The 24757-nt window shown below is 39.9% G+C and overlaps 1 protein-coding gene across 1 annotated transcript; it reads right to left on the bottom strand.

The window, feature by feature from the left end:
• Window positions 1-8667: 8667 nt before the first annotated feature.
• Window positions 8668-16891, bottom strand: Tmem74 (transmembrane protein 74). The gene is made up of 2 exons (XM_021664071.2): window positions 16753-16891; window positions 8668-14879 (listed from the first exon to the last, which is right to left on the bottom strand). Exon 2 carries the CDS (start codon window positions 14487-14489, stop codon window positions 13590-13592), a length of 900 nt encoding a protein of 299 aa, XP_021519746.1. The 5' UTR covers window positions 14490-14879; window positions 16753-16891; the 3' UTR covers window positions 8668-13589.
• Between the last annotated feature and the right edge of the window lie 7866 nt (window positions 16892-24757).

Raw genomic sequence — 24757 nt, 5'->3', positions numbered from 1 at the left:
GTATACAGAGGAAGAAGAGGGTGGTCAATCTGTGGAGAAACTCTTCAGCAGTCCACTATTATAAAATGGGGAAGCCTAATAATACAGTGAGGAAAAAGACTGTAATTTTCTACCAACCTGTATAAAAGCCAACAATATTACTAATTTCTCCAGATAGAGCACTTCTTAGATTAGAGCTTTTTTAATTGTTAAATGGCTATTTCTTCATCTCCTGATGTATGTTATGACACAGAAACTGAAGTTGTAAAAGCCCCAGAAGAGGAAGGAAAACTGAAATATCATTCAGAGCAGATAATGCCATGAGTTCCAACTAAATTATTCATGGCAGCTATTTATATGGTGTAATTCCTATACTTACCTGACAATGTGCTGACGGGCTCTTCTTGCTATATTTTACTCAGTTGTATTATTCAAGTCTGAGAAGAAAGGTAAGAGAAGAATGGACTCTCCTTGTAGATTGTATGTTTTCATTATTCTAAGCTGCAGGCAAAACTCAGTATCAGGTTTATAGAAAGCAGTCTCTCTTGTGTGGCTCATTAAAGAATGAGAATATAAATGCAATTAGATCATCTAACCTTACTTTATGATTTCATGTGTCACTGACTCATAGGACTGGCGCAGAGAGAGAGAGAGAGAGAGAGAGAGAGAGAGAGAGAGAGAGAGAGAGAGACTTGAGAGCCTCCATTCTTCCTTAGCATGAAGCCAGAACTATGCAGCAAAGAGGCAATCCCACAGTCAAGGCCCATGATTTCTTTTTTTGTGTGTGTGATAATGCCTTCTTTTTTAAATTTTTTTAATATTAGTTACAGTTTGTTAACTTTGTATCCATGCTGTATCCCACTCCCTCTTTCTCTCCTAATCCCACCCTCCCACTCTCATCTTCTCCCTGCCCCTTTCCAAGTCCATTGATAAGGGAGAACCTCCTCCCCTTACATCTGATACTGGTTTATCAGGTGTCTTCCGGACTGGCTGCAAAGTCCTCCTCTGTGGCCTAGCAAGGCTGCTCCTCTCTGGGGGGTGTCAAAGAGCCCACCATCCAGTCCATGTCAGAAACAGTCCCTGTTTCCTTTATTAGGGTACCCACTTGGATACTGAGCTATCAAGGGCTACATCTGATCAGGGGCTCTAGGTTACATCCATACATGGTTCTTGTTTGGAGAAACAGTCTCAGAAAAGACCCCTGTGCCCAGGTTCTTATAACTCTCAGAAGTAAAAATGATTAACTCATTATTCATCTTTTTTGATTATATTATTTTCCTTCCCAATTTCAAACACTTTTCCTAAGCATACTATAGTTTATTTAATGCATAGACTCATAAGTCTAGGGATTACTATCTGTAGCATCTTAGGGACTCATTGTAGTCTTACTTGATGCAATTTCATCATCAACACAATTGAAGTAACAATCACAGACTTCTTATAAAAGCTAAATAAAAAATATGACCATATTTGTAAATATTTTTAATTCATTTTGGCATGCATTGCAAATACCATGAATGTTTACTGAAAAATTAAAGAACATTTAGAGCAGAAAGAAATTAAAGCATAGAACAAAAGACAAACAAAAACCTCACTCTAAATCCAGCACTATTTCCATCTCATTGTATATCTGTCATAGTCTTATGCATGCATTAATCATACATATGTTGTCATTGGAAGGATGCTGTCTGAAGAAACACTTTATGTCACTGACTTTGTCATTTTCATCCTCTAATGTTGTTTTTATAACCTTAAAATTGTTTGACAACTGCATAGCCATGCATTTTTTTGAGTTTAGCCATCTCCCTCTTATTCAGTAGTGTTTTCAATGTTTCCTTTTTAACAATCTAATACAGCAACAAGCATCTTCATAAATAAACCTTTATCTGTTCTTTAGAATATTTCTGAATAAGGAATAAGGAAGCTTGACAGAGTGGTTACTTTGAAAGTTTCGACCATGTACTACTATGTTCCAGAGTGAAATCCTTTAATGTTCCTATGAAGTGATGTAATAACACTTTTCCTGTTAACATTTACATTTTCCAACTATGATAGTGAAGTCTTTATTAGTTTAATATTTTAGCTTAAATTTTTAGATCTTATATTTTAAATTGTTTCTGTATATTATCTATTATAACCTAGCTAAGACTTAAAATGTTCCAAATTTGGTGGTAAAATCTGCTTAATATATTTATTTATTTTTCTTACTTAAGTGAATATTTCTATATAGGAACTATCATAAGCTACTTAATATTGCTATAAACTCATATCTTAGCCTTCAGATTGCCAAGTGGAATTGATAGCTTTTTTGTGTTTTTCTTTGGATAACATTTTTAAACCTGACCCAAGATGCTTCCTCTTTGGATTATTTCTCACATTGGAAATCAGGATAGGGACTCATTAGCATTGAGGGTCAATACCCTCTCAGGGTTTAAATATACTCAGAAAGGGCTAAAGTGAGGAAGATATGGGAGGAGTTGGGGAAGGGGGAAAAAGGATAAAATACATAGCATGTATTTTACATTCCCACTGATGGTGGGAATGTAAACTTGTTCAACCACTCTGGAAATCAATTTGGCACTTTCTCAGACAACTAGGAATGGCGCTTCCTCAAGATCCAGCCATACCACTCCTAGGCATATATCCAAAAGAGGCCCAAGTACACAATAAGGACATTTGCTCAACCATGTTTATATCAGCCTTATTTGTAATAGCCAGAAGCTGGAAATAGTCCAGATTCCCCTCAACTGAAGAATGGATGCAGAAATTGTGATACATCTATACAATGGAGTATTACTCTGCAATGAAAAATAAGGAAATCATGAAATTTGCAGGTAAATGGTGGGACCTGGAAAGGATCATCCTGAGTGAGCTGTCCCACAAGTAGAAAGACACACACGGTATATACTCACTCATATAGACTTTTAGGATAAACCTAAAATCTGTCCATCTAAAGAAACTAATCAAGAGAGAGGACTCTGACTAAAACGCTCAATCTCCATCCTGAAAGGCAAAGAGGATGGACATCAGAAGAAGAAGAAAGCAGAAAACAACCTAGGAACCTGCCACAGAGGGCCTCTGAAAGGCTCTGCCCTGCAGACTATCAAAGCAAATGCTGAAACTTATGGCCAACTGTTGGGCAGAGTGTATGGAATATTATGTAAGAAGTGGGAAATAGTAGGTTATGGAGAGGACAAGAACCCCACAAGGAGAGCAACAGAACTAGAAGATCTGAACACAGGAGTCTTCCCAGACACCCATACTCCAAGCAAGTACCAGGCATGGAGATAACCTAGAACCCCTGTGCAGATGTAATCCATGGCAATTTAGTGTCTAAGTGGGTTACATAGTAATGGGAAGACACATTGCCTCTGACATAATCTGATTGGCCTGCTCTTTGATCACCTCCCCGTGAGGGGAGAGCAGTCTTACCAGGCCACAGAAAATGACAATGCAGCCACTCCTGATGTGATCTGATAGACTAAGATCAGAAGGAAGGAGAGGAGGACCTACCCTGTCAGTGGACTTGGGAAGGGGCATGCATGAAGACAGGGTAGGGAGGGTGGGTCTGGGAGGGGAGAAGGGAGGGGCTTATGGGGGGATACAAAGTGAATAAAGTGTAAAAAATAATAATATATAATATATATATATATATATAGAAAATTTTAAGTAATGAAAGGCAGTAATTAAAGGCACTGTATGGCAGGCGACAGTGAGTTAACTGTAAGACAGGAACTGCGAGCTTGGTCATCTAAAGGAAAGAGAGTCCAGTGCTGTGAGCTCTCAGTGAGAAAGGATGGTTGGCCGGGGGGGGGGGGGGGGGGGGAGTGCTTGGCACAGAAAAGGGCAGGCAGTTAAGGTAAAAGAGCTATACATGTAAATGGCAGTCCATCATTAGCAGAAAGAACATGGCTTCTTGCATCAATGCAAAAACATTTTTATTCATATATAAATATATTTGCATCAATGCAAAAAAACATATACTCATAATACTCATATCACTGTTCTGGGGATTGCGTGACGAGATGCTAACAACCCGGCCTGGCACACTGGAACTTTTCACTGGCGCTGATTTTTATTGTTGAATGTCAATTCTCTAATTACTTTGATTAGCTGTGTGATGGATTCCTTATATAACAGATAATTAGAATAGGGTGTTTTGATTGAGAATTGGTCAGATTTGTGACTAAAATGGAAAGAGACTAGAACTCTTTCCCACCACATAGAATTGGCCCTGGTTTCAGAAGCAGGAGCGCAGGTGAACTGTCCTGAGAGTGTGGGTGCAGGAGAGCTGTCCCTGCCCCTCACTGGCTGCAGCACTCAGGAGAGCTGGCATCCCACACACCCCACCTGGGCAGCATAGTAGAGCTTGCCCTGGTGACATGGATGCCCGAGGTCATTAAGAGTGGTAGCACTGAACCTGCCCCTCTCCAGCTGCAGCATTTGGGAGAGCAGGCCCTTCACCTCTCCTGGATGGCACAATAGAGCTGGCCTTGCTGGCATGGGCTCTGGTGAGCCAGCCCAAGGGCATGAGAGCAATAGGGTTGGCTATGCCTTGTGAGGGCTGCAGCACTGGTGGAGCTATGCAGGGGCAGCGCTGGAGAACTCTCTTGATGGTGTGGGTGCAGATCTGGTGGGCTGACCAACTCAGCTGCCACACAGGCCCACACCCAGGGCTCTGAGTTGGCCCACCCCAACATCTACCAACCCATGAGCTGCTGGAGGATGTGAAGGGGCTGGTCCTGCAGAATCAAAGCTCCAGGATCTCCATAACGTACAGCAACAACACTACATCCAAGAAGGATCCAGTATTGACAGCGTGGCGGTGGCCAGAGGCCTTGAACCAGACCAGTGACTCATTGCAATGAACCTCTGCAAGTAAAGGTGTGTGGAGAAAGCAGCGTGCTGTGGAACACACTGTGACACACGACAGCTCCCAAAACAAGATCTGTATTTGTTTGGTTAGTTGTTCGTCTGTTTGTTTTGTTTTTTCTTTTTTCTTTTTATTTTCTTTTGGAGGAGAAGTTGCAAGGGCGGAAGGTGCACATGAAGGAATGAGTGGTATTGGGCTACATGATGAAAATTCATAAAGAATTAATAAATAGCTTAAAAAAAGATAAGGGCTGAGTACCCAAATTATGAAATACATCTTACCTTTTGAAGTAAAGTGATCAGCTCTTCATTTAGGGCACTTATATGTTTTATTTTAGCCCACATCCACTGACTTCTGACTTCCTGCATTTTAACATGACAGCCTGATTTTGTCTGAAAGTTCCGTAGTCAGTCCAGACATTTTTAAGATCAAATGCAATATGTTGTTACTATAAACTACATAAAAGATATATTTCTTAAAAATAGGAACTAAAATAGAAACAGTAAAGAAATAGTTAAATAAAAAGTAATAAATTAATAACATAAGAGCAAAAGTGTTTCGAAAAATGTTGAGTTTAAAGATTTTTCCTTATTTATTTTTATTTTTATTTTTATTAATTACAGTTTATTCACTTTGTATTCCACCTGTAGCTCCCTCTTTTCCCCTCCCAATCCCACCCTCCTTCCCTCTTCTCCACCCATGCCCCTCCCCCAGTCCACTGATAGGGGAGGTCCTCCTCCCCTTCCTTCTGATCCTAGTCTATCAGGTCTCATCAGGAGTGGCTGTATTGTCTTCCTCTGTGGCCTAGTAAGGCTGCATCCCTCTGAGGGGGAGGTGATCAAAGATCATGCCAATCAGTTCAATCAGTTCACATCAGAGACAGTCCCTGTTCCCATTACTAAGGAATCCACCTGGACACTGAACTGCCATGGACTACATCAAGATTTTTTTAACATATATATGAATCTCTTAAGATATTCCTCATTTCAAAATGTAGCATCTCATTCATGTCTTCTGAACTATGGGGTGGATGTAGCAACTCCTTTAATAACTGGAACGGCATAGACAGATCATTTCCTTATTTGTAAAATTTGGCAATAAAATAATCAGTCTTGTAATTTCCTCCTTTCCGATTGAATGCTTGTCTCCAGAGGCACTCAGCAGACAAGCAGGAGGTCCTATATGAGAAGTCACTGTAGGAAGGACTGGCTTGAGGTCCCAGGCACAGCCTTGTCATCCATGTCAGTACACCAACTGCCTTCACCCTTGGGCTGGAGAGAGGGCTCAGTGAGTGGGCAGCGTGCTTGCCAGCAAGTGGGAAAACTTGAGTTCAAAACCCAGAACATACGTAAAAGTTAGCCGGTCTATAAACCTAGTGTAGAAACAGATAACAGTGTGTGCAGCAACAAATCAGAGGACCTGGCTCAAACAAGGAGAAGGGCAAGGACCAACACCTGTTGGAGTCCATACATACATCATAGCACACGTGTACCCACATTCACATATGCTCACACGGATATGCCCATTTGTATCATACAAACCGAGAAAAGAAAGGAAAGGCTGAAGCTTTGCACAACATTGTGACTGGAGATTTATGAGTAAACCCTGAGCCAGAACCACACAACCCAGCCGGTCCCAAATACATAACCAACAAGAATTCTATGTCATAAAAGCTTTGTTATTTTTAAGCTTTAGTTTCTGGAATAAGTTGTTATTTAGCCATGTGCAAACTATACACTGAACATGATATAAATTGAGGTTTCAACATGCATTGCCTAACTTAATTCACTTGTGATGAAAAAAGCCAAATGTTCTTAGTGACCTAGAGGGATATTTTGGCAAGTGAAAATAAAGATTAATAATTGCAGAAGCCCTCCTGCAACAACTCTACAAGGAGAAAGGAAGATGTGTCATTGTCCTGGTCTGCTCTGGTCTATCCTTTCCTATATTTTGTTCTGATTCAAACCCTAAGTGAAATTCCTATCACCATATTGCTTACGGTTCCTAAACTAATGCCTCCAAAACACACAGTCTTCTTCAGAGGGTTGAGATGTCTCTTCCTGTGACCTGTCAAACTGTAAACAAAAAAGATAAGTTACACAGTATAGAAAGTACAGGACAATGGAGCAGGGATGTGGTCCACACAAGTGCTGAGGTTTTGCCAGACAGGAATTCTGCAGCCTTCTCTTCTATACAGTTGTAGGCAAATTCCTTTATCTGGCCCCTTTCTTCTTTCTGAATGTACCGATGGCCCACTGTTCTCCCATGTACCTCAGTTAACCCTCTAGAAGTCTTTTGTCTTTAATTCTCTAGGACCACATCTGAATGAAGTATTTAGACATAGCTTTGCTTGAAGGTTGTATGTACTCCTCAGCCTGCTTCTCACTAGCATAAAACAGGTGACCAGTTGTTTTTCTGAGGCTCAACTGCATGAAGACCCATGACTCAACAGGGACATTTCTTAAGAAACACCTGTATTTACACCACTTCTTGCCCATAAATTCTCTGTGCCAATGCTCATAAACAAATTTTCTTTTTTCCACACCTGAGTTATCTTTCTGATGCAAGAGCTTCTCTTTCTCAGCTTAATGATTCTCTTTTGAACTTGTCCTCAGCAGCTCTCTCTCTAGAATGATCTCTAAAAGAAGGTTTCAATATTGATGAAGTTTTGAACATGTCTGTCAGCTTCATCTCTATAGAATCTAGCATCAGTCACCTCATCTCCTTTTCATTCTTTCTGCTACCTGGAAATTCTCTTCTGAGATCATCATTTGTCGAAGGCATTGTTGAAGGCAGGTGCTAGCTCTGCTTTCTTCCTTCTCTGCTAGCACTGGTTTCCTTGCCATGGACCCACTTAGTAGCAGATGGTACTGCCTAATATTTTATTTAATTTTCCAGAAGAAAATGAAATCAATTTGTAGTAATTTTTTTCTTTCTTTCTTTTTGCCTTTTTTTTTTGAGATAGGGTTTCTCTGTGTGCCCCTGGCTGTCTTGGAACTGCAATTTTTCTTAATACCATTTGTATTTAGAGTAGTTTTTGATAGTTTGGCAAGGTTAAGTAAAAGTCAAAGATAAATTGAAGCACATGAATTCTGTAGTCTGAGTAAATGAAGAATAGTCTTTTGCTGGAGAGATCACTCCACATAATCTTTTAGGTTTCATCACTGCTGATGTAGAAAAAGAGAAGAATAGGAGAAGGAGGGGAAGAAGAATGGGGGGTTCAATCAAACAAGAGGACTTTGTTCAATTCCTGTTTGGCAAAATTCTTCTATTCAAAATATAACTGAATTTCCTGCCACAGAACAGAGCCCTAACTACTCAAAGTCTGGAGAATTTGAGTTCGAAGTGTTCTGCACATTATATTCTGCAAGTACACAAAACACAGCATTCTATATTATTGTTTTTTCTCTTATAAAGAGAAGTCTTGGAGGTAGGTTTACAATGGTGGAAGCATGAGCACTGGAGTGTTGTATTTATCCTTGAAAATGATGATCAGGATAATGATTTTAATGATGATGAAGGAAAGAAAGAAAAGAAATAGAAGAGGGAAGTATAAAAGAATTGTGGGGAGAAGAGGAAAAAGGGTCTATCATGGAGATAAATTAGGTTTCATAAACATCCCATAAGGCAAATAACATCATATTGTAGACAATGAAACTATGGCACAGACAACTAGATAAGAGAAGAGGAGATGAACAGGTATTCAAACTTCAAGACATGTCTTCTTGATTTTGACACTCTAATTGTATCACGTACTGTGAAGACTGTGCAAGATATACTACATAAATACAAAATACTTGGTAGCAAAAGTATTACACTTGAGTTGGGTGTAAATATTACTTTTATTTTTTTCTTGTACATGGATAATTTAAAAAGATAATTTTAAAAAACCAAGTACGCACTATATTAGACTTCAATAAAAGTTAAACACACTAAAAACATCTCAATAAATGTTTTTTATTTTAACATGATAAGGACACACTATTGACATATAAGGCATCAAAGCCATGAGGAAAAGCCCATAATCTTCCACAATTGCCCTTTATAATATCAAAAACCACACAATCGACATCAATTACTTTGATTTGGCAAGAAAAGTAGATGGAAAAGCCAGAAATGAATCACAGAGAAATACACAGCAGCGAAATAATCCATCTTTGCCTTCATATTCAATTTTTTTTTTTTTTTTTTTTTTTTTTTTTTTTCAGCCTGTAGGAAGTAATCAGACAGCAATGGGAAGTTAGACTAGCTGTTTCTGAGCCACAGGGGAGTCACTCAACTTTGGTGCTATGAACAATGCTGTTTACATTTCTAGGTAGGAAAATTATAATTCAAGGTAAAATAATTTATAAATACTCCACACACTTATGAGCTTGTAACCGCAAGGTTAAAAATGAATCAAAAACATTTCTGGGACTCTAAACAAATATAAAAAGGTTTATGTACTTACAGCACCTAATTTTAATGTTGATTCCAAATTCTTTATTATTACCTGTGAAAGACTTCTTGTTCACAAAAATTAACTTTAAGGCATGCCAAATTCCAATAGATTAGCCTAAGACTAGCTTAGGGATATTAAAGTTCTGTACCTATAAAACATACCCTAACATATATACAGGTTTGAACACATCAGCCTGCAAACTTAACAAAAGCCATGAGTATGCTTTTAAGTTAAGTCACAAATTTTTGAAAGCAATTCTGTGTGTTTGCAGTAGCGCCTTCCCCTTGACAGTATTGATGTTAGTCAGGCAAATTAATTCCAAAGTTGTATGCCCATAAAAGCTAAAGGAGAGATTTTATAGAATAATGTACAGACCATAAAATGATATAGCTGAAAATAGTCTGAGAGGGAAAACTGTTAATTATCTGTCTTATGAGTTCCCGGGTGCTGAGAAAAACACATTGAGACTTCTTTTTAATTCTTCTCATCATGGTCATTGTTTATGCCCAATTTTATAAAAGCTAAAGGAATTCCAGGAAGCTGTAAGGTTGTGTCTCATCCTTTGGTGCAGTCAGATCCAGCAGATGGTATCATATCTTGCTGCCACCAGGGAACCACTGACAAGCACTGTGAATCCCTTTGTCAGCACACATTTCTGTGATAGCTTGAGTTGCTGCAGAAGAATGAAATGTTCAGACTGAAAAATCTTCTAATAGATACACAGAGATTTTCTCTTTTGATCTGACCATTAATCCAGATAAGAGTTACATTATCCAGATAATAGGGTGTACACTTGTGAGATGAAGGCCCGAATATTTATGTGTAATTGATTAGAATGCTTTCTTATTGTAAAGAAATTTAATAGTAAGCAAAAATATATAGATGTATTCCAATCCTTAATTCCTGATATTTGATCATCATGTTACAATTTTACTTTTTTGACTTCACTCTAGGGGCAAAGGAAAGAAAGGCGCAAAAAATTAGTAGGGCACTTTGTTTGTTTACATTTGTACCTCAAAAGATATATGCTAGTTCCCTGGTAAAATCAGGCCTCAAAACAGATTTTTTAAAAAGGGACAGGATGGGCTCAGATATTTTAAGTGAAAGATACCAAGGAAAGTTATCTGGGTTTTACAGAATTCAGGGACTTAGCACTAACTTGGGTGAAAACACCCCTGGCCAAAGAGAACTTGATGGTTCCTAGGTACCCTCTAGTCTTCTAACTCATAAATCAGATATCTAGTAAGTAGCCTGGAGAAAACACAGCTTCACATGAATGACCAGCACATCACATTGCATGCTTGTGTCAGGTGCTTCAAATGGCTGCCACAGAAACAGCCTTGCAAAGAAAACTACGCCACCTCGGCAGCCATTTCTAACGCCCACAACAGAGTCGTTTATTAGTAATGTTAGGAAGCTTAACGCAGCTTCCACAGACAACAATGGGCACCATATCCAGGAAACCTGAGAAAGTTCCAGGGTCAAAGCGTAGGCCTCAGTCAGTGTCTGGTTTCTCACATGATCAGGCCAAAGCAATCCTAGTACCCAAACCACTCTGTATCATACTGAAACCAACAGTGCAGAAAGTTCAGAAATTTTCTTCGCCTGTGTTACCTTTATCTTTATCATTTTCTTGCACTGCTGAGGGATCGACTCAGGCAAGTGCTGTACCCCTGAGCCTTGTCATTCCTTAATTTCACTTTAAATTCAAGTAATCTCAAAGTCAGGCACTAACAGAATGGGTGAGGGCAACACACAGACTACCTGGAGGAAAGTGGATTAAGGCAATTATCAGAATTACATCAGCATAACCTAAAGGAATCATCGGGGTGATTTTCTGAATTGGTCCCTTCCCTCATATCAGCAGAAACTTTAAGTGTCATGTTCTCTGTTTGAGCAGTTTTGGTTAATGCAGAAACAAACATTTGCCAACTTTTCATTTAAAATCTTCTTTTATGAAATGGGACTTTAAAAAATGCTGCCTTTAGAGTATACCTATATGATTTAGCTGCACAGTGAGTTCATTAACTTTCCTACATGAAGAACTGACTTTTTTCTCCTTTATCATCAGTTTTAGAGGTTTGAAAATACAGCCTTCATGTTCAATTTTCAAACTCATTAATAGCTGAAAATTGGATCATAAACTGGGTCTGTTTCATTTGCTATGCAACTAATTAATTATGGTTTACAAATAATTAAAAACAATTCAGAGATCTCATATAAACACAAATATTTTATTATATTCTGATGTTTTGAAATGAAATCTTACTCCATATTATGTTCTGAAACTTACTATGTAGTCCAAGCTAGCCATGACCTTTCATTGACCTTGTTTCAGCCTCCCAAGTAATGGGATCCAGGCCTGGCTTACCAGGCCTGGCTTTAAATGGGCTTAAATTCTATTTTACAAGTTTTGTTGTTACAATTTGAACACATCTCATAGCTACTCACTCATAAGTACATTATTCCCTTCTTACTTCAACATTGCCAAAGTCCTCAAGCAGACTAGCAATCAAAACTGAATATACCTCTAGAAGGTAAATTTTAAACTTCTGGGAATGTACCTTTAGCCGGGATGGCATGAGAATCAGAAAAACAAACACAAAGGAACAGCTACAGCAAACAAAATGAAAGTTCTTTCTAGTACTTTGTGGCTCAGTAAGCCAGTACTTCATGGTCAAGTCCTTTATTTTGCAAGGTGAGGCAATGGGGCTATATAGATTCCACACTTTTTTTTATTTTTACCTAGGAATTCTATGACATGACTGCCATCCCTATCTCACCTTCCCTTACTGCATTTTCCTTTAACTCAACAAATTGTTCTGATATCCACAAGAGCTCATTCGTATAGATACACTAACTCATACAGTTCATCCAAAATCCTCAATAGCAACACATATGTCTTCACTAGATTTAGGTGGACTTAAGAATCTCCAATGAAATACCTTATTTACTAGCTCATCCCCTCACTCATACCCTTTCCTGGCTCCAGTCCTCTTAAAGAATGAACTCACTTGTCTTTGTAGCATACTAATGAAAACACCTATGTGGGAGGGTGGGGCCATTTCAAGGAACATCAGTGCAATTCAAGATCTTTCTTAGGCTGCATTTCCCATCCCTTTCCTGACCACCTTTCCCACAGGACCTCCCGTAAACTAGACATTTGCACTTTATGAGGCAAGAACATGGTCTGTAAGGGCCCAATGTAGAAGATTCTCAGAATGATGTTTAGACCTTGTCAAGAAGAATCAGGACTAGTGCTGAACACAACTCCCACTAAATTGTTGGGTTTAGTTTTTCTCTCTCCAGTGTAAGATTTGGGTATAAGCTTAATTAGGGACCCTTTAAGTAATGGCTTATGCTAGACATAGTTTTCAAGAGTCTAGCTGTGATTATGCTGGAGGTTTTCTCCACATGTCACCTGGAAGACTGCCAGGAACACTGTGAATCAGACCCATGTAGATGTTGGGCTGCCAGGAGATATATTTTAAAAATATGTTTTCCCATACATATAAAAGAAGTACTAAAGATTTCAATGGTACAGGTCATCAGGCTGAATGCAAATCCACAAGCAGGAGACAATATGTATTAACAAACATTTCTACTTCATTGAGGAGGAAGGAAAATACCTACTGCTGATGCTTAGCTAGCCGCATGTGGGTCTGAAGATGATTTGTATCATTTTCTTTATTAGATGATACATATTCATGACATAGCTGTCATTCCTAAATATAGCAATAATTTAAAATAAAATATTTTATAACTTTAAGAAAATAACCAACATTCTTAAGTTTCAAAATATTCACACTTTCAAAGTCTACATTTTAGTGTTTAGCCAAATTACAGGAAGAAAATTTAACAAGAAAATGGAAAAGCACCCTTGGGAATTAAATGTAAGCCATACTATTTAACTAGTGCTTATGTTTCACAGACTAGATCACCAAGTGATCCCATTATGCAGGAGTCCCAAAACCTCTTGTATATTTCGTCCGTGGAAGTATTTTGCTATAGAAGTAGAAACTCCTGATCATTACTGGCAAATTAGTTTCCAATTTGTAAGTCAAGGGTAGCTGGCCATGGTTTATTTTCCAACTTACATAAGCTTTCTTAATACAAGATTCCTGGAGACAAAACACTCACTAGCTTTTAGTTTGTGGGGAAAAAAACAAAAACAAAAACAAAGCAAAAAGCTAACAAAACAAAGCTAAAAAGCTTTTCTTGCCAAACAAATGAAGTACACAGTTGTCTTATTTTTTTTCATATAAAACACATGGCTGTCTCTCACAAAGTTCAGAATTAACTCTGTACAGCAAGGGCATCTTCCTCTACCAGGGACAGTTCAAGGGAGTTTTCATTAGTGCTAGTCTTCACCCTGAAGTTGAAAGAACCATAGAGTTTGGCAGACTCTTTGGAGGAGGCGAATCTATTTCGACGATAGAGTTCCCCCTTCCACATAGACATCATTAGCAAGCATGAGAGAACGACTCCCCCCAGTGTGAGGAGGCAGAGGCCAGCAATCACACAGCGGTCCAGGTGTGCACCTAGCCTGGCACTCTCCTTTTCTAGGCGTTCCATCTCCCGGGCTGCCACTGTGTTGGGATCCACTGTCACCTCACGTGGGACAATGTAAGAAATGATCACCAACAAGATACCAGTGACCAAGAACAAGATGGCGCTGATGAAACCATAGTCTATGGACTTTCCTGAAGATGTGGCTTCTGAACTTGTATCATCTTCATCTTCAGATATCAAAGACATGGGAGCCTCCTGGGACCATTCATTATGGTTTCCCCATCCAAGATCTCCAGGGTGATTACTGCCTTTGGCTGTTGGGGACCTCTGACTTCTTTGTTCCAAGTTGACATTCTCATCCACATAAGTGAAAGAAGTTTCTAGTTCCTGGCTGCAACAATTGCAAACTTTACGATCTGCCATTATTTGGTTGTTCCTTGAGTCGGAAGGTCCTGAAGGGAAGAAACTTGTCAGAATATCATTGTCTTGGAGCAAGGAGGTTGGAGATGCTGGAGAAGGGCTAAGTTTAGACACTTCGACCACAGATGTCCTCGGTGTGGAGCAAAGAGCAGCTCTGATGGCTGCCTCTTCTGCATGATTACCAGGAGCCTCTCCTGAGCTCCACTCCACAGCACTGCACAGCTCCACTGGGCTGTTCCTCTTAGTCAGGGACTGGAGCTCCATGGGAGCTAGTTAGAATTCTCCCAGAAATTTACAAATGTTCTACCAGTGGCAACACAAATAAAAACCTGGCAGGATCTACACCCATTCAGAAGGGAGGCCTGGTCCTCTGGTCCCTGTTTCCTTTACAGCCATGGCTGGTTGAGGACACCTTGGCCTCAGTTCCTCAGTTCCCCTGAGAGGGGCAAAAATGAGAAAGGGAACCTGGGGGCAGAAGATCATGGAAGGGGCGAATCTCCTCAGTTGTCACAGGGGTTAGATGTCAGGGCAGAAAAGGAGCAAGGTGGATGTGGCAGAATCTCTGGGGAGAGCACACTGCCGTCACCAAGCCAAATTTATCCAGGGACTCACACATTCCCGTGACAGAATCCCTCAAATGAGAAGGCAAGTTTCCTGTAGAAAGACACAAATGAGAAAGGCAGGGCTGTTTTGTTTTGTTTGTTTGTTTTTGTTTTTTAGCAGAGCTGCTGAATTTCTGGAGGTCTTGAGCAAAAGCAGAGTTCCTAACAATTCAGTTCGAGTGTATATCTCCACCCCAGTTCAGAGAAGATCAGAACAGATTCTAACACAGATTCACTTTAATAAATGCATGCTCCTATCAGCTAGGTGCCCTTGCATCAGCACCCTGACTTAGAGGCTCTGAAGTGAATGGAAAGGATGATTTAATCACCCAGTGACCAACAAGAGGAATCAGTTCTAGCGATTCACTTATTCATGTATCTAGCAGCCACTGCACACAGCCCAAGGCCCTGTGTTAATATGCACTTTTCTGCTTGATCCTCTCCCTGTTCCACAGAGGCAGCTTACACACTTCAGCATGGTTTCTGCAAAACACAGTGAGCCTGTCCACTTCACACACATATACTGCCTGCTCCCACAGAGTATCTGCTGCTCCACTCACAATAGTCTCAGTAGCTCTGAGTCACTTCTTCCGACAGTTTGCCAACAAACAAACCCAAGAAAGTGGCCACTTCTGGATGGGGGAAAAAAGATAAACCCACAGCATCACATCAAGGCAAAGAAGTGAGAAACGATTTCATCTCCACTGCACCAAGAGCCTTGATAGGACAGAACTCTGTTGAACAGAAAGCCATCTGTCCATCTTTTCCTGCCTCTTCTAGCTTCCAGGGGAATAAAAATTCACCCTCCACTCTCACTAAATATAGGGGGTTTAATCGAGGACTTCTTTTGTTTTATTTCAATCCAGAGTGGTTTATCCCACGGCTGAGGAGTAGGGGTCAAAATCCCAACTCCAAAAGCTGGTAACAGAGGGTACAAGCAAGACAGCCCTAAGGCAGGGCTAAGACAGCCAGGCAGCTCACAGAAAGGAAAATAAATTCTACATGTTTCCTGCTGTACTTCAATCCCTCCCACCCCACTCCGACATCCATTGCACTAAAAATACAAAAAGAGCAACGACAAAAAGGAGAAAAACACAGTGCTAAGTGCAAGAAAACCATAACGGGATCAGTGCTAAGTGGACAAGCCCCTACTGAAGGATCCGTCAATGAAATAGGCGATGGAGACCGGTTTCATCAATTACCGAAAAGAAATCCTCACAGATGAGTCCCTGAGGCAAGAGTCGCTCTGATTAACCTTTGGCACAATTAACTAATCATATTACACTCTTTTAGATAAAATCCGCAGGGTCCTTTACGAAACTTCTCACTTATCTCTCTCTTCCTCTCGCTCTCTCTCCCTCTCCTTTCCTTTCTCTCTTTCCGCTGTATTGGAGACTCACTAACTGTACAGTCGATTTGCAGATCCGTAATCCAGCTCAGTGAAGGATGGATAATCCCAGGGGACCAGCTAAAGGTCTCTTCTTCCCTCCCCCTTCCCTCCTCTCTCTGATCTGTTTAAAAGCTCAGTTAATGAGATTGCACCTCCAAGGCAGGAGGCAGCGTTTCCCTAGTCTGCTGCGCCTCAATTAAAGGCAGTAAAATATGGACAGAACTGACAGGGACAAAGCTGGTCTGCAGAAGACCACCTAGGGATGTGGGATGCTGGCTGAAGGATGAGCGCGCTGGGTTTAAAAGACCCACTGTCCGCACTCGATAGCGGAGCCCCCAGCAGACTGCGGGATCAATCAGTCCTCCCAGCGAACTCTTGGCCCATCAAGGCACCTGCAGTCTAGCTGCGTCCACTGAGTTCCTGCAGGCACCTAGGGCGGGGAGTGGGGAAGTGTGCCCCGGCTCCTTTTAGCTCCAGGCTCGGGCTCTCTCTCCACTCTGCGCGCTTCCTCCCCATGCCACTCTCTGTTACTCACCTCCTCCTTTGGCCACCCAGTGAAGCTGCAGTCTGGAGCAGTCGCGTCCGCTAGGCTCGGGGAAAAAGTCTGCTATTACCCAGCCGCAGCACTTGTAGCCTGTGTTCCCTGCCTGGTTCCGCTGGGTGGGCGGTGCCCGCTGAGTAGGGCTGGGCGGGGCAGGGCGGGGCGGGGTGCTCCCTTTTACTGAGCATCCCGGGAGATGTAGTTCAGAAGAAATCTGCCTCCCTCTTGTTTGCCTTGCCCATACCTCCAGGATTTTACTGCTCTAGAGAGCAGTTTCCTCCATCCACTCATTGACCTGCCTGAGCTTCAAACTCTTGCCTCTGTAAGGTGAGTGTGTCTCCCTTACCTTCCCATCCTACTTTCCTCCCAGCCTCAAGAGCAGCCACAGGCTTCTGGAGGAGGACTGGGGAAACCAGGGTTACATACAGTTCTGGGTGCCAAGCACTTTGCATACTTAGTCATATTTAATAGTCAAAACGCATTTTAAAGTACAAGGTTTTTACTAATCTTCCTTTTAGAATAAAAAAAACAAGGCTCCCAGGGATTCAGTGTTTCCTGCTCGACAAGGATACAAATTCCATAAATTTTGAAATCATATCCAGAAGTGTAGTTCCACAGTCATCATCACCTTTCCCATAAAATAGGCAGAAATATGGACGCCGAGGGTAACAGTTCCTGTTCACAAGTTTATCACCAATACTTATTGTTACATCTTGTATCTGATAATGTATTACTAAATTATAAAATAAAAGGACAGAAGCAGAATTTTTTATTGCCAGGGCCTTTTCAATACATTTTACTTAATTCATTCAATTTTCGAGGTAGGGTATAAGTACTCACTTTTACCTGAATTACAAAAGAGTAGACAAATTCATGTGACTGGTATTCAGTAAATTAAGCATTATGTTATACTGACCGTTGGGGAGCATAGAGTAAGAGAGAGGTCAGGTTGGGTAGGGTTTCAGCGCTTGAGATAGGCCAAGTTAATGCCCTCTTTTATGCAGAGTAATTTTCAACAGCCTATAGCCGCATATCTTGGAAATACGTGTTTTTGTGCATCATCTCCAGCTGTGCAGCACCTCCTTTGGAGTGACTGTGAGACCACTGATGAATTCCATCTAAGGAGCAAAGATTACAGTTATCTATGGCATTTCTGCTTCCAAGTAGCTCATATAAATGCTGCAGTCACTTGAGAGACAGATCAGCTTCCTCAAGAGACACCACAAATGATAATGCCATTTATTTTACTTCACAAACATTTGACAAAATTCAGTCTCATGGTTCTTTAGAACACATCCTTTTTGAAATCTGTTTGTTCTACAATTCTATTATAACTGGCTACACCATTAGTTCTGGATACATGTGCCATTCTTTTTTTCCTTTGGATTACTAAACTGTTTTCTTTTGAGAATATATTTTCTCTGTTCTCCTGTTCCATTCAGACTTCAAGGACACACTTGCCAACCTTATCTATGAGGTAAGCTCTCATTCAGTACTATAGATTGGGAGTAGAACCCAAGCACAGCATAGGTGTCCAAAAGGGAACAACTATGATATTAAAATATCTTGAACTGATAAGGAGGTGCAGAAGGAGGATATTTAGTGAAAGAGGAGACCTTGACAATATAAAAAGCTAACTAGAGATAAATTAAAGTTCATAAAATCAAATATATTTACACCATGGTTTTCCAAAGCAGAAAGCAGAACCAGGCAGCTAATGATACTTATTAGTGCTAATACATTACCACTGTAGATGTTTGCACTTTCTTTGTAAGGAGTTTAGCAGTGTTGTTAAACTCATTTTGCAATGTGGAAATTAAACTTTGACAAAGTGTACTCTTTCCACCAAAATCTAAGAGCCAATAACCAACATTCTAACTTGATTGTGTCTGATTCCAACATGGGCATATGTGCTACACACTGTGCTCATCAGTCTTTTGTCACATTTTTTTTTCATGGCAGTCATATATAAGAGGTAACACACAGGTGTAAACATTGAAGGTTTCTCATGCCAATTATTCCAGGGCTGCAACATCTTGGGAGCCTACAGGACAGCATCATAGGCTAATGGAGTAGGTGAGCTACCATTGCCATAATTTACTGGTACAACTTAGATGTTGGGACACAGACTAGGAAGCTCTGTGGGGTTTAGTTAGGAGACTGACTTGGCATTTGATATAAGCAAGGACATTCTAATAGTTTTTTTTTTTTTTTTACTTTTTATTTTTTTTACATTCTAATAGTTTTGCATGAAATGTCTCAGGAAAGTGAATTCCATATTACTAGTGAGCTTCATAAAAAAGAAAGAGCCATTTATTAACAGAGCTAATAACCTCCATGGTCTTCCTGATAAACTGATTCTAATTTATGTCTCTTACATGAGGTACTAGGAATCAATCGCCTCTGGGTTTGTCAACACTGGAATTTTAAATATTTATTTATTATCTACTACCTTGTGACATATCTTGAACGGCTAGGTAACTCCTAAACTTGCAGCTTAGGCACCTGAACGTCTAATGTTCACTGTAAACATCTTAAGATCATGACTAACACGTTACACATCTTATATAATGCAGAAAGTTCAATCTTTCTCCATCATTCAGTGAAGTAATATGACAAAATTCATTTGAGACATGAGATGATTATCGGCTGTTCTATCATTCCCTATTATTACCAAATGAACATAAAATAAAATAAAACAAAACATTAGACTCCACATATCTCTAACATTAAAAAGTCGTTTTGGGGGCTTGAGAGATTGCTCACTGGCTAAGCATACTTGTTCTTGTAGAGGACCTGGGTTCAATTCACAACCATGCACAAATCCAGATACAGGAAATCTGACTCCCTCTTCTGACTTCCACAGGCACTAGGCAGGAATGTAGTTCACGGACATACAAAAATTAATTACATGTCAATATACTACAAATTTTCATTTAGAATTTTGCAGAGAAAAGGGGTAAAGGAGGATTGGCTGAGTTCATAAAAGGCAAGCCCTGCAAAAATTCCATTTGCTAGAAAAAAAAAACACAAACAAACCCTACTCTATCATGCATTGCCATATTTAAAACATTCCCCAAAGCCTGACATTGAAACTTTTTTGAAGAGATTTTCTTGGTCAACATCCTAAACTTCTTCCTATTTGGCACCCTAATGGCATAATTCACTTCCCTTTAAACTGTAATTTTACATATGCATTTGTTCATATCTACTTTACACTGCTTTCAATGTGTTTCTCCTTCCCAAAGTTAAATTTAGCTTCCTTGAAAACTAGCAGCATCTTCTGTTAGAACCTATGAGCATGACATAATGTAGCATATATCCAATAGCAAATAGACCTATTGTGTCTATAAAAGCCTTAGTAAAATGATAGCATTAAGAATCCACATAATGAAAAAAAAAAAGAATCTACATAATGATTTTGATTTACATAAATCTTGATATGTCTCTGATATTGGAAGAGAATCATTATTATACTGGATTAAGTAGCAATAAAATAGACTGTGAGTAAATTGGAATTTAAGTCAAGAGTAGTACTGCAGCTTTTAACATCTAGCCTCTTTACAAAGTATGTCATCAAATTTTCTCTACTCAGCCAAAATGATAGGGACTAATTGCAAATAAACTTCCTTACAGGACTTAATGTTTTCATAAGAGGCTGAGCAGTGGAGAAACAAAAACAAAACAAACAACAACAAAAGATTTTGGAATGGGTTGCTTAAAGTTTGAAAATAGCTCAATGAGTATGACTGATTTCATAATTTTTTCAAGTAAAAAATTATTAAGTTGTAAATTTAATAATATGCTTACCATAGCTGTGCAGGTTTGTTAAATAAACCTGTTGGCTGGAACACTGACAACAGAAGAGTCTGAGCGTCAGTATTTTTCCCAACAGAGGGAGTTCCCCATAGCTATTCAAAGTGGTTTTCTTTTCTTTTTTTCCTCCTCTCTCTCTGTCTGTCTGTCTCTCCCTTTGAGTGAATTAAGATATCAATAAAAGCCAGCTCTCCCAATTTGTATTCAGTAATTCAAAACCTGTTGAATACTGGATGAATTGAAGAAAGATGCAACTGTGAAAAACATTTGAGTATCAGAAATTTAAGAAAATTTTGTCCACCTTCTGTTGAGGATAACTAGACAATCTGGACAAAAAAATATAAAACATTTTTTTTTTCATGAAAACATATGAAGTTACTGGAGTGGCATCACTAGGCTGAGTCAAGAGGACAGGCTCAGGAAGCCAAAGAGATCCTAGAGCTTTGTTTTAGATAAAATGTTGGAAGAGTTCAAAGGGCATGGTGATAGACAAAGGGACTAAGGAGAGGGATCAGAAGGGTCTTAACTTCACCAAGGAATGGAGCTAGAATAAATTGTTTTTATTTTCTCAACATTGATTTGAACCCTAAAATATTTCATCCCAGCAATGTGAAACAGGAATCAGACAAGTCCTCAAGGGGAAGGGTACCCACTTCATGACTTCCCCTATAATTTAACCAAAGTGATTTCAAAGAGCTAGGGCACCACTTTCCTAGTGAAAGACATTTAGATGCCATCCACAAAAATCATAACATCATTTCCAAACACTCTACCAATTTGAAAACAAAAGACTAACCATGAAGAAAACCAGCAACCAGGGGTAATACATTATATGAATCCATACATATATAAGAACATATAATTCATATGTACTAATATATGCATATCAAATTTTAAATAAGATATAGATATGGATAACATATGGCAAAATTGAAGATGGGGTATGAGGCTTTGTAAGTCACTATAAAAGGGTGAGAGAAGGAAGATTTGTTTGATGATACAAAAGTTCTACACCTCAATTTAAATTGTGTCCAAGTTGGAATCTAACTGTACAAGACATGTACGGAAACAGAAACAGAGCACCATCACCACTAACAAATAGGATAAAATTTAAAGCCAAAGCGAAATGACATACCCATCAACCAGAATAAATGTCAAAACAACGAACAGCAGAAGACTGTTTATTATAAGTTATGAAGAAACAAAAACCACCTATACTAAGAAGATGCAAAATGTAGCAAATCAGTTTTGAGAACTTAATTAAGCACAAAAGTAAAACATGATCCAGAAATTTCCTCTTAGCTTTTACTCTATAAGAATGTGTGTACATGGTTTAATATGAAACCCCATGTAAGAAACTGTCAATCAGCAAGAAGATAGAAAAATATAATACAGAATATTAGTACACTGAAATTCATGTAATGAATGAACTAGAGTTGTATTCACAATGGTTAAGTTACTCAAGGATAAGTATGAAGTTCAGAGAAAGTCTGCTTCTATTTACAAATATGATTTTTTTTCTGAGAAAATTTTATAAAAGTTGAGATTTTGGACTAAGTGTCTTAATAGTTAATTTACAACTACATGAAAAGGAAGAAAACAACAGAAAGACATCTCTCAACACTAGACATTTGAATTCCATTGGTATTTTAGGAGATGTGTCACCCAGAAGTGTCAATTTTAGTAGGAAAAACTGGAGACATTCAGGTTTGTTTGACACTGGGAAATGTATTTATAACTTAAAAAAAAAAATTAACTTGAGAATACAGGATTCTTGTATATTGTGGGACTTTCAAGGATCTGGCTTGAGGTTTAATTAGGGGTCTTTTCTGAGACTGATACTCCAACCAAGGACCATTCATGGGTATAACCTAGAACCCCTGCTCAGATGTAGTCCATGGCAGCTCATTATCCAAGTGGGTACCCTAATGGGGAAAAAGGATTGTCTCTGACATGAACTCAGTGGCTAGCTCTTTGATTGCCTCCCCTGGATGGGGGAGCAGCCATGCCAGGCCACAGAGGAGGACAATGCAGCCAGTTCTAATGAGACCAGATAAAATAGGATCAGATGGAAGGGGAGGAGGACCTCCCTTATCTGTGGACTTAGAGAGGGCAGGGAGGAGATGAGAGAGGGAAGGGCTACAGCTGAGATACAATATGAATAAACTGTAATTAATATAGAAAATAAAAATTAAAAAAAAAGACAGAAGAATGAGAGACCAAAAGATAAGCAGCGATTGTTAACACTATGTAGAGCAGGCGCGGTATAGCAGTAAGTTCCCTGAGGGGAGAGCTACCTCGCTGCATTCTTTCCCGCCTTCCCGGTTCCGGGTGGGTACGTGACTCGGCTCACAATCTGCCTTCCCGCCTTCCCGTTTACGGGTACGTGACTCGACTCACAATCTGCCTTCCCGCCTTCCCTGTTCTGGGTACGTGACTTAACTACGGCTTTGTTCAAACCACCCAATCAGACCCCTGAAACTATGCTTCTCGCTTCTGTAACCGTGCCTCCTGCTCCCGAGCCCTATAAAAACCTGTCACCCCAACCGAGAGGTGCGCAAGTCCTCCGATAGGCTTGGTCACCCCGGGTACCCGTGTATCAAAATAAACCTCTTGCGGCTTGCATCCGAAGGCTGGTCTCGCTGTTCCTTGGGAAGCGGGGTCTCCCCGTCTAGATAGGCTCCTGGGAGTCTTTCAAGAACACCTGTATAGTTTAAGCTGTTGGCTTTTTGCTGGGCAGTCAGTCTCTTTGCTAGCTACTAACTTAGCCTGGTTTCTCCAGCACTGTCTCTCTGAGTGGTTCGGCTCCCTGCTCGGTTCTCTCTCCTTCTGCCTCTGTCCACTGCATCTCCTTCTGATTCAATCTATGTTCCTGGCTGCCCAGAGGTTCTGCCCCTACTTCTCCTAAGAGTTCTGGCTTCTAGCTCTTTATTATGCAAAAAAACCCACATTCATTGCTCAACTAGTAGGCTGAGGAAGGTCACCTTCCCCTCAGCAGATTGCCTTACTTTTAAAAGCAGGTGGGAAAATGTCATATACATAACCTCCTAGCTGGGTATTGGGCTTCACATAACATTTAAGAACACACCTTTTCATAACCAGAAAATACAGTATTTGTGAGTCACTCTAACAGCTGTGTCTAAGGATTAAACTTCATTTTCCTCCGTTTGTTTTGGGTGTGAAGAAGGAACTTTCTGTTTTTGTTTTTTTTTGTTTGTTTGTTTGTTTTACATAAGCAGATAAATAAAATTTCTTTTATTGTTCACCTAAAATAAAGCCTTCCAAGTTTGTATGCACAGCAGAACTCTTTTAGCTTTCTGTCACTATAACGGATACTAGAAGAAATCTAATTTTAAGGAAAAGCTGGTTGTGTTGATCTAGCTTTGTAGCATTCAGTCTATGGTTGTTGGTCTCCATTACATCAGGTCCTGTTAGGCCAGTACATTACAGCATGTGGCCAAATAAGGCCATTCAGCTCACAGTTAGAAGAGAAACAATGAGAAAATAATTTTTTAAACATAAGTTCTCTTTGGTTTGTAACTTCTAAACACACACACACACACACACACACACACACACACACACACACACACTTCTTTATATGTAGGCCTTCATATGCAGGCAAGAGAAAATGTGGGGGCTCTGCTAGATAAAGTTGAAGTGGATTGTCTCAGGATACCCATTTGGGACTATGATATAGAGTCCCTCTTCTCCCCTGATCTCAGTGACCCCAGGTCTTGTAAGGAGCATCACATAGCCCTCAGGGCAGATTACAGACCAAACTCTTCTCTGAAAAGGAAAGTGCTCTAGCAAGCATCTAGGAATTCCTAGAAATCCCCGACCCTGATAAGGAGATCTTAATCTTAAACAGTTTACCCTAAGGATAATTAAGTACTGTATTTTTTTTCTTGTGATAGGACCATTAAGTATCCCTGACCCTTTGACCCCAGCAAACCAAGCACATTCACCCTGGAAATCTCTCCTTCTACCCAGGGTTTATATTGCTCTAGATTTCACAGGAGTAAAGGTATATACTTTCTCACTTCAAGACCGTCTGAGATTCGTAATTTATCCTTTGCCCTCTGGCCTACTGGGCCTTGGACTCACCAGGCCTGTGTCTGGGCTGCAAGCTGGCCAGGCATGGGCCTACACCTCTGCCATGCTTAGCACAGCAGTTTAAGGA

This window comes from Meriones unguiculatus, chromosome 8, assembly GCF_030254825.1.
Source record: "Meriones unguiculatus strain TT.TT164.6M chromosome 8, Bangor_MerUng_6.1, whole genome shotgun sequence".
Classification (NCBI taxonomy): Eukaryota; Metazoa; Chordata; class Mammalia; order Rodentia; family Muridae; genus Meriones; species Meriones unguiculatus.
Note: the sequence above shows the minus strand (reverse complement) of the source record. Positions and strands in the feature narration are given on the sequence as shown.

Coding starts and splice junctions, on each gene's coding strand:
- Tmem74 (XM_021664071.2), bottom strand. CDS start 14,489: ATGGAGCTCCAGTCCCTGACTAAGAGGAACAGCCCAGTGGAGCTGTGC.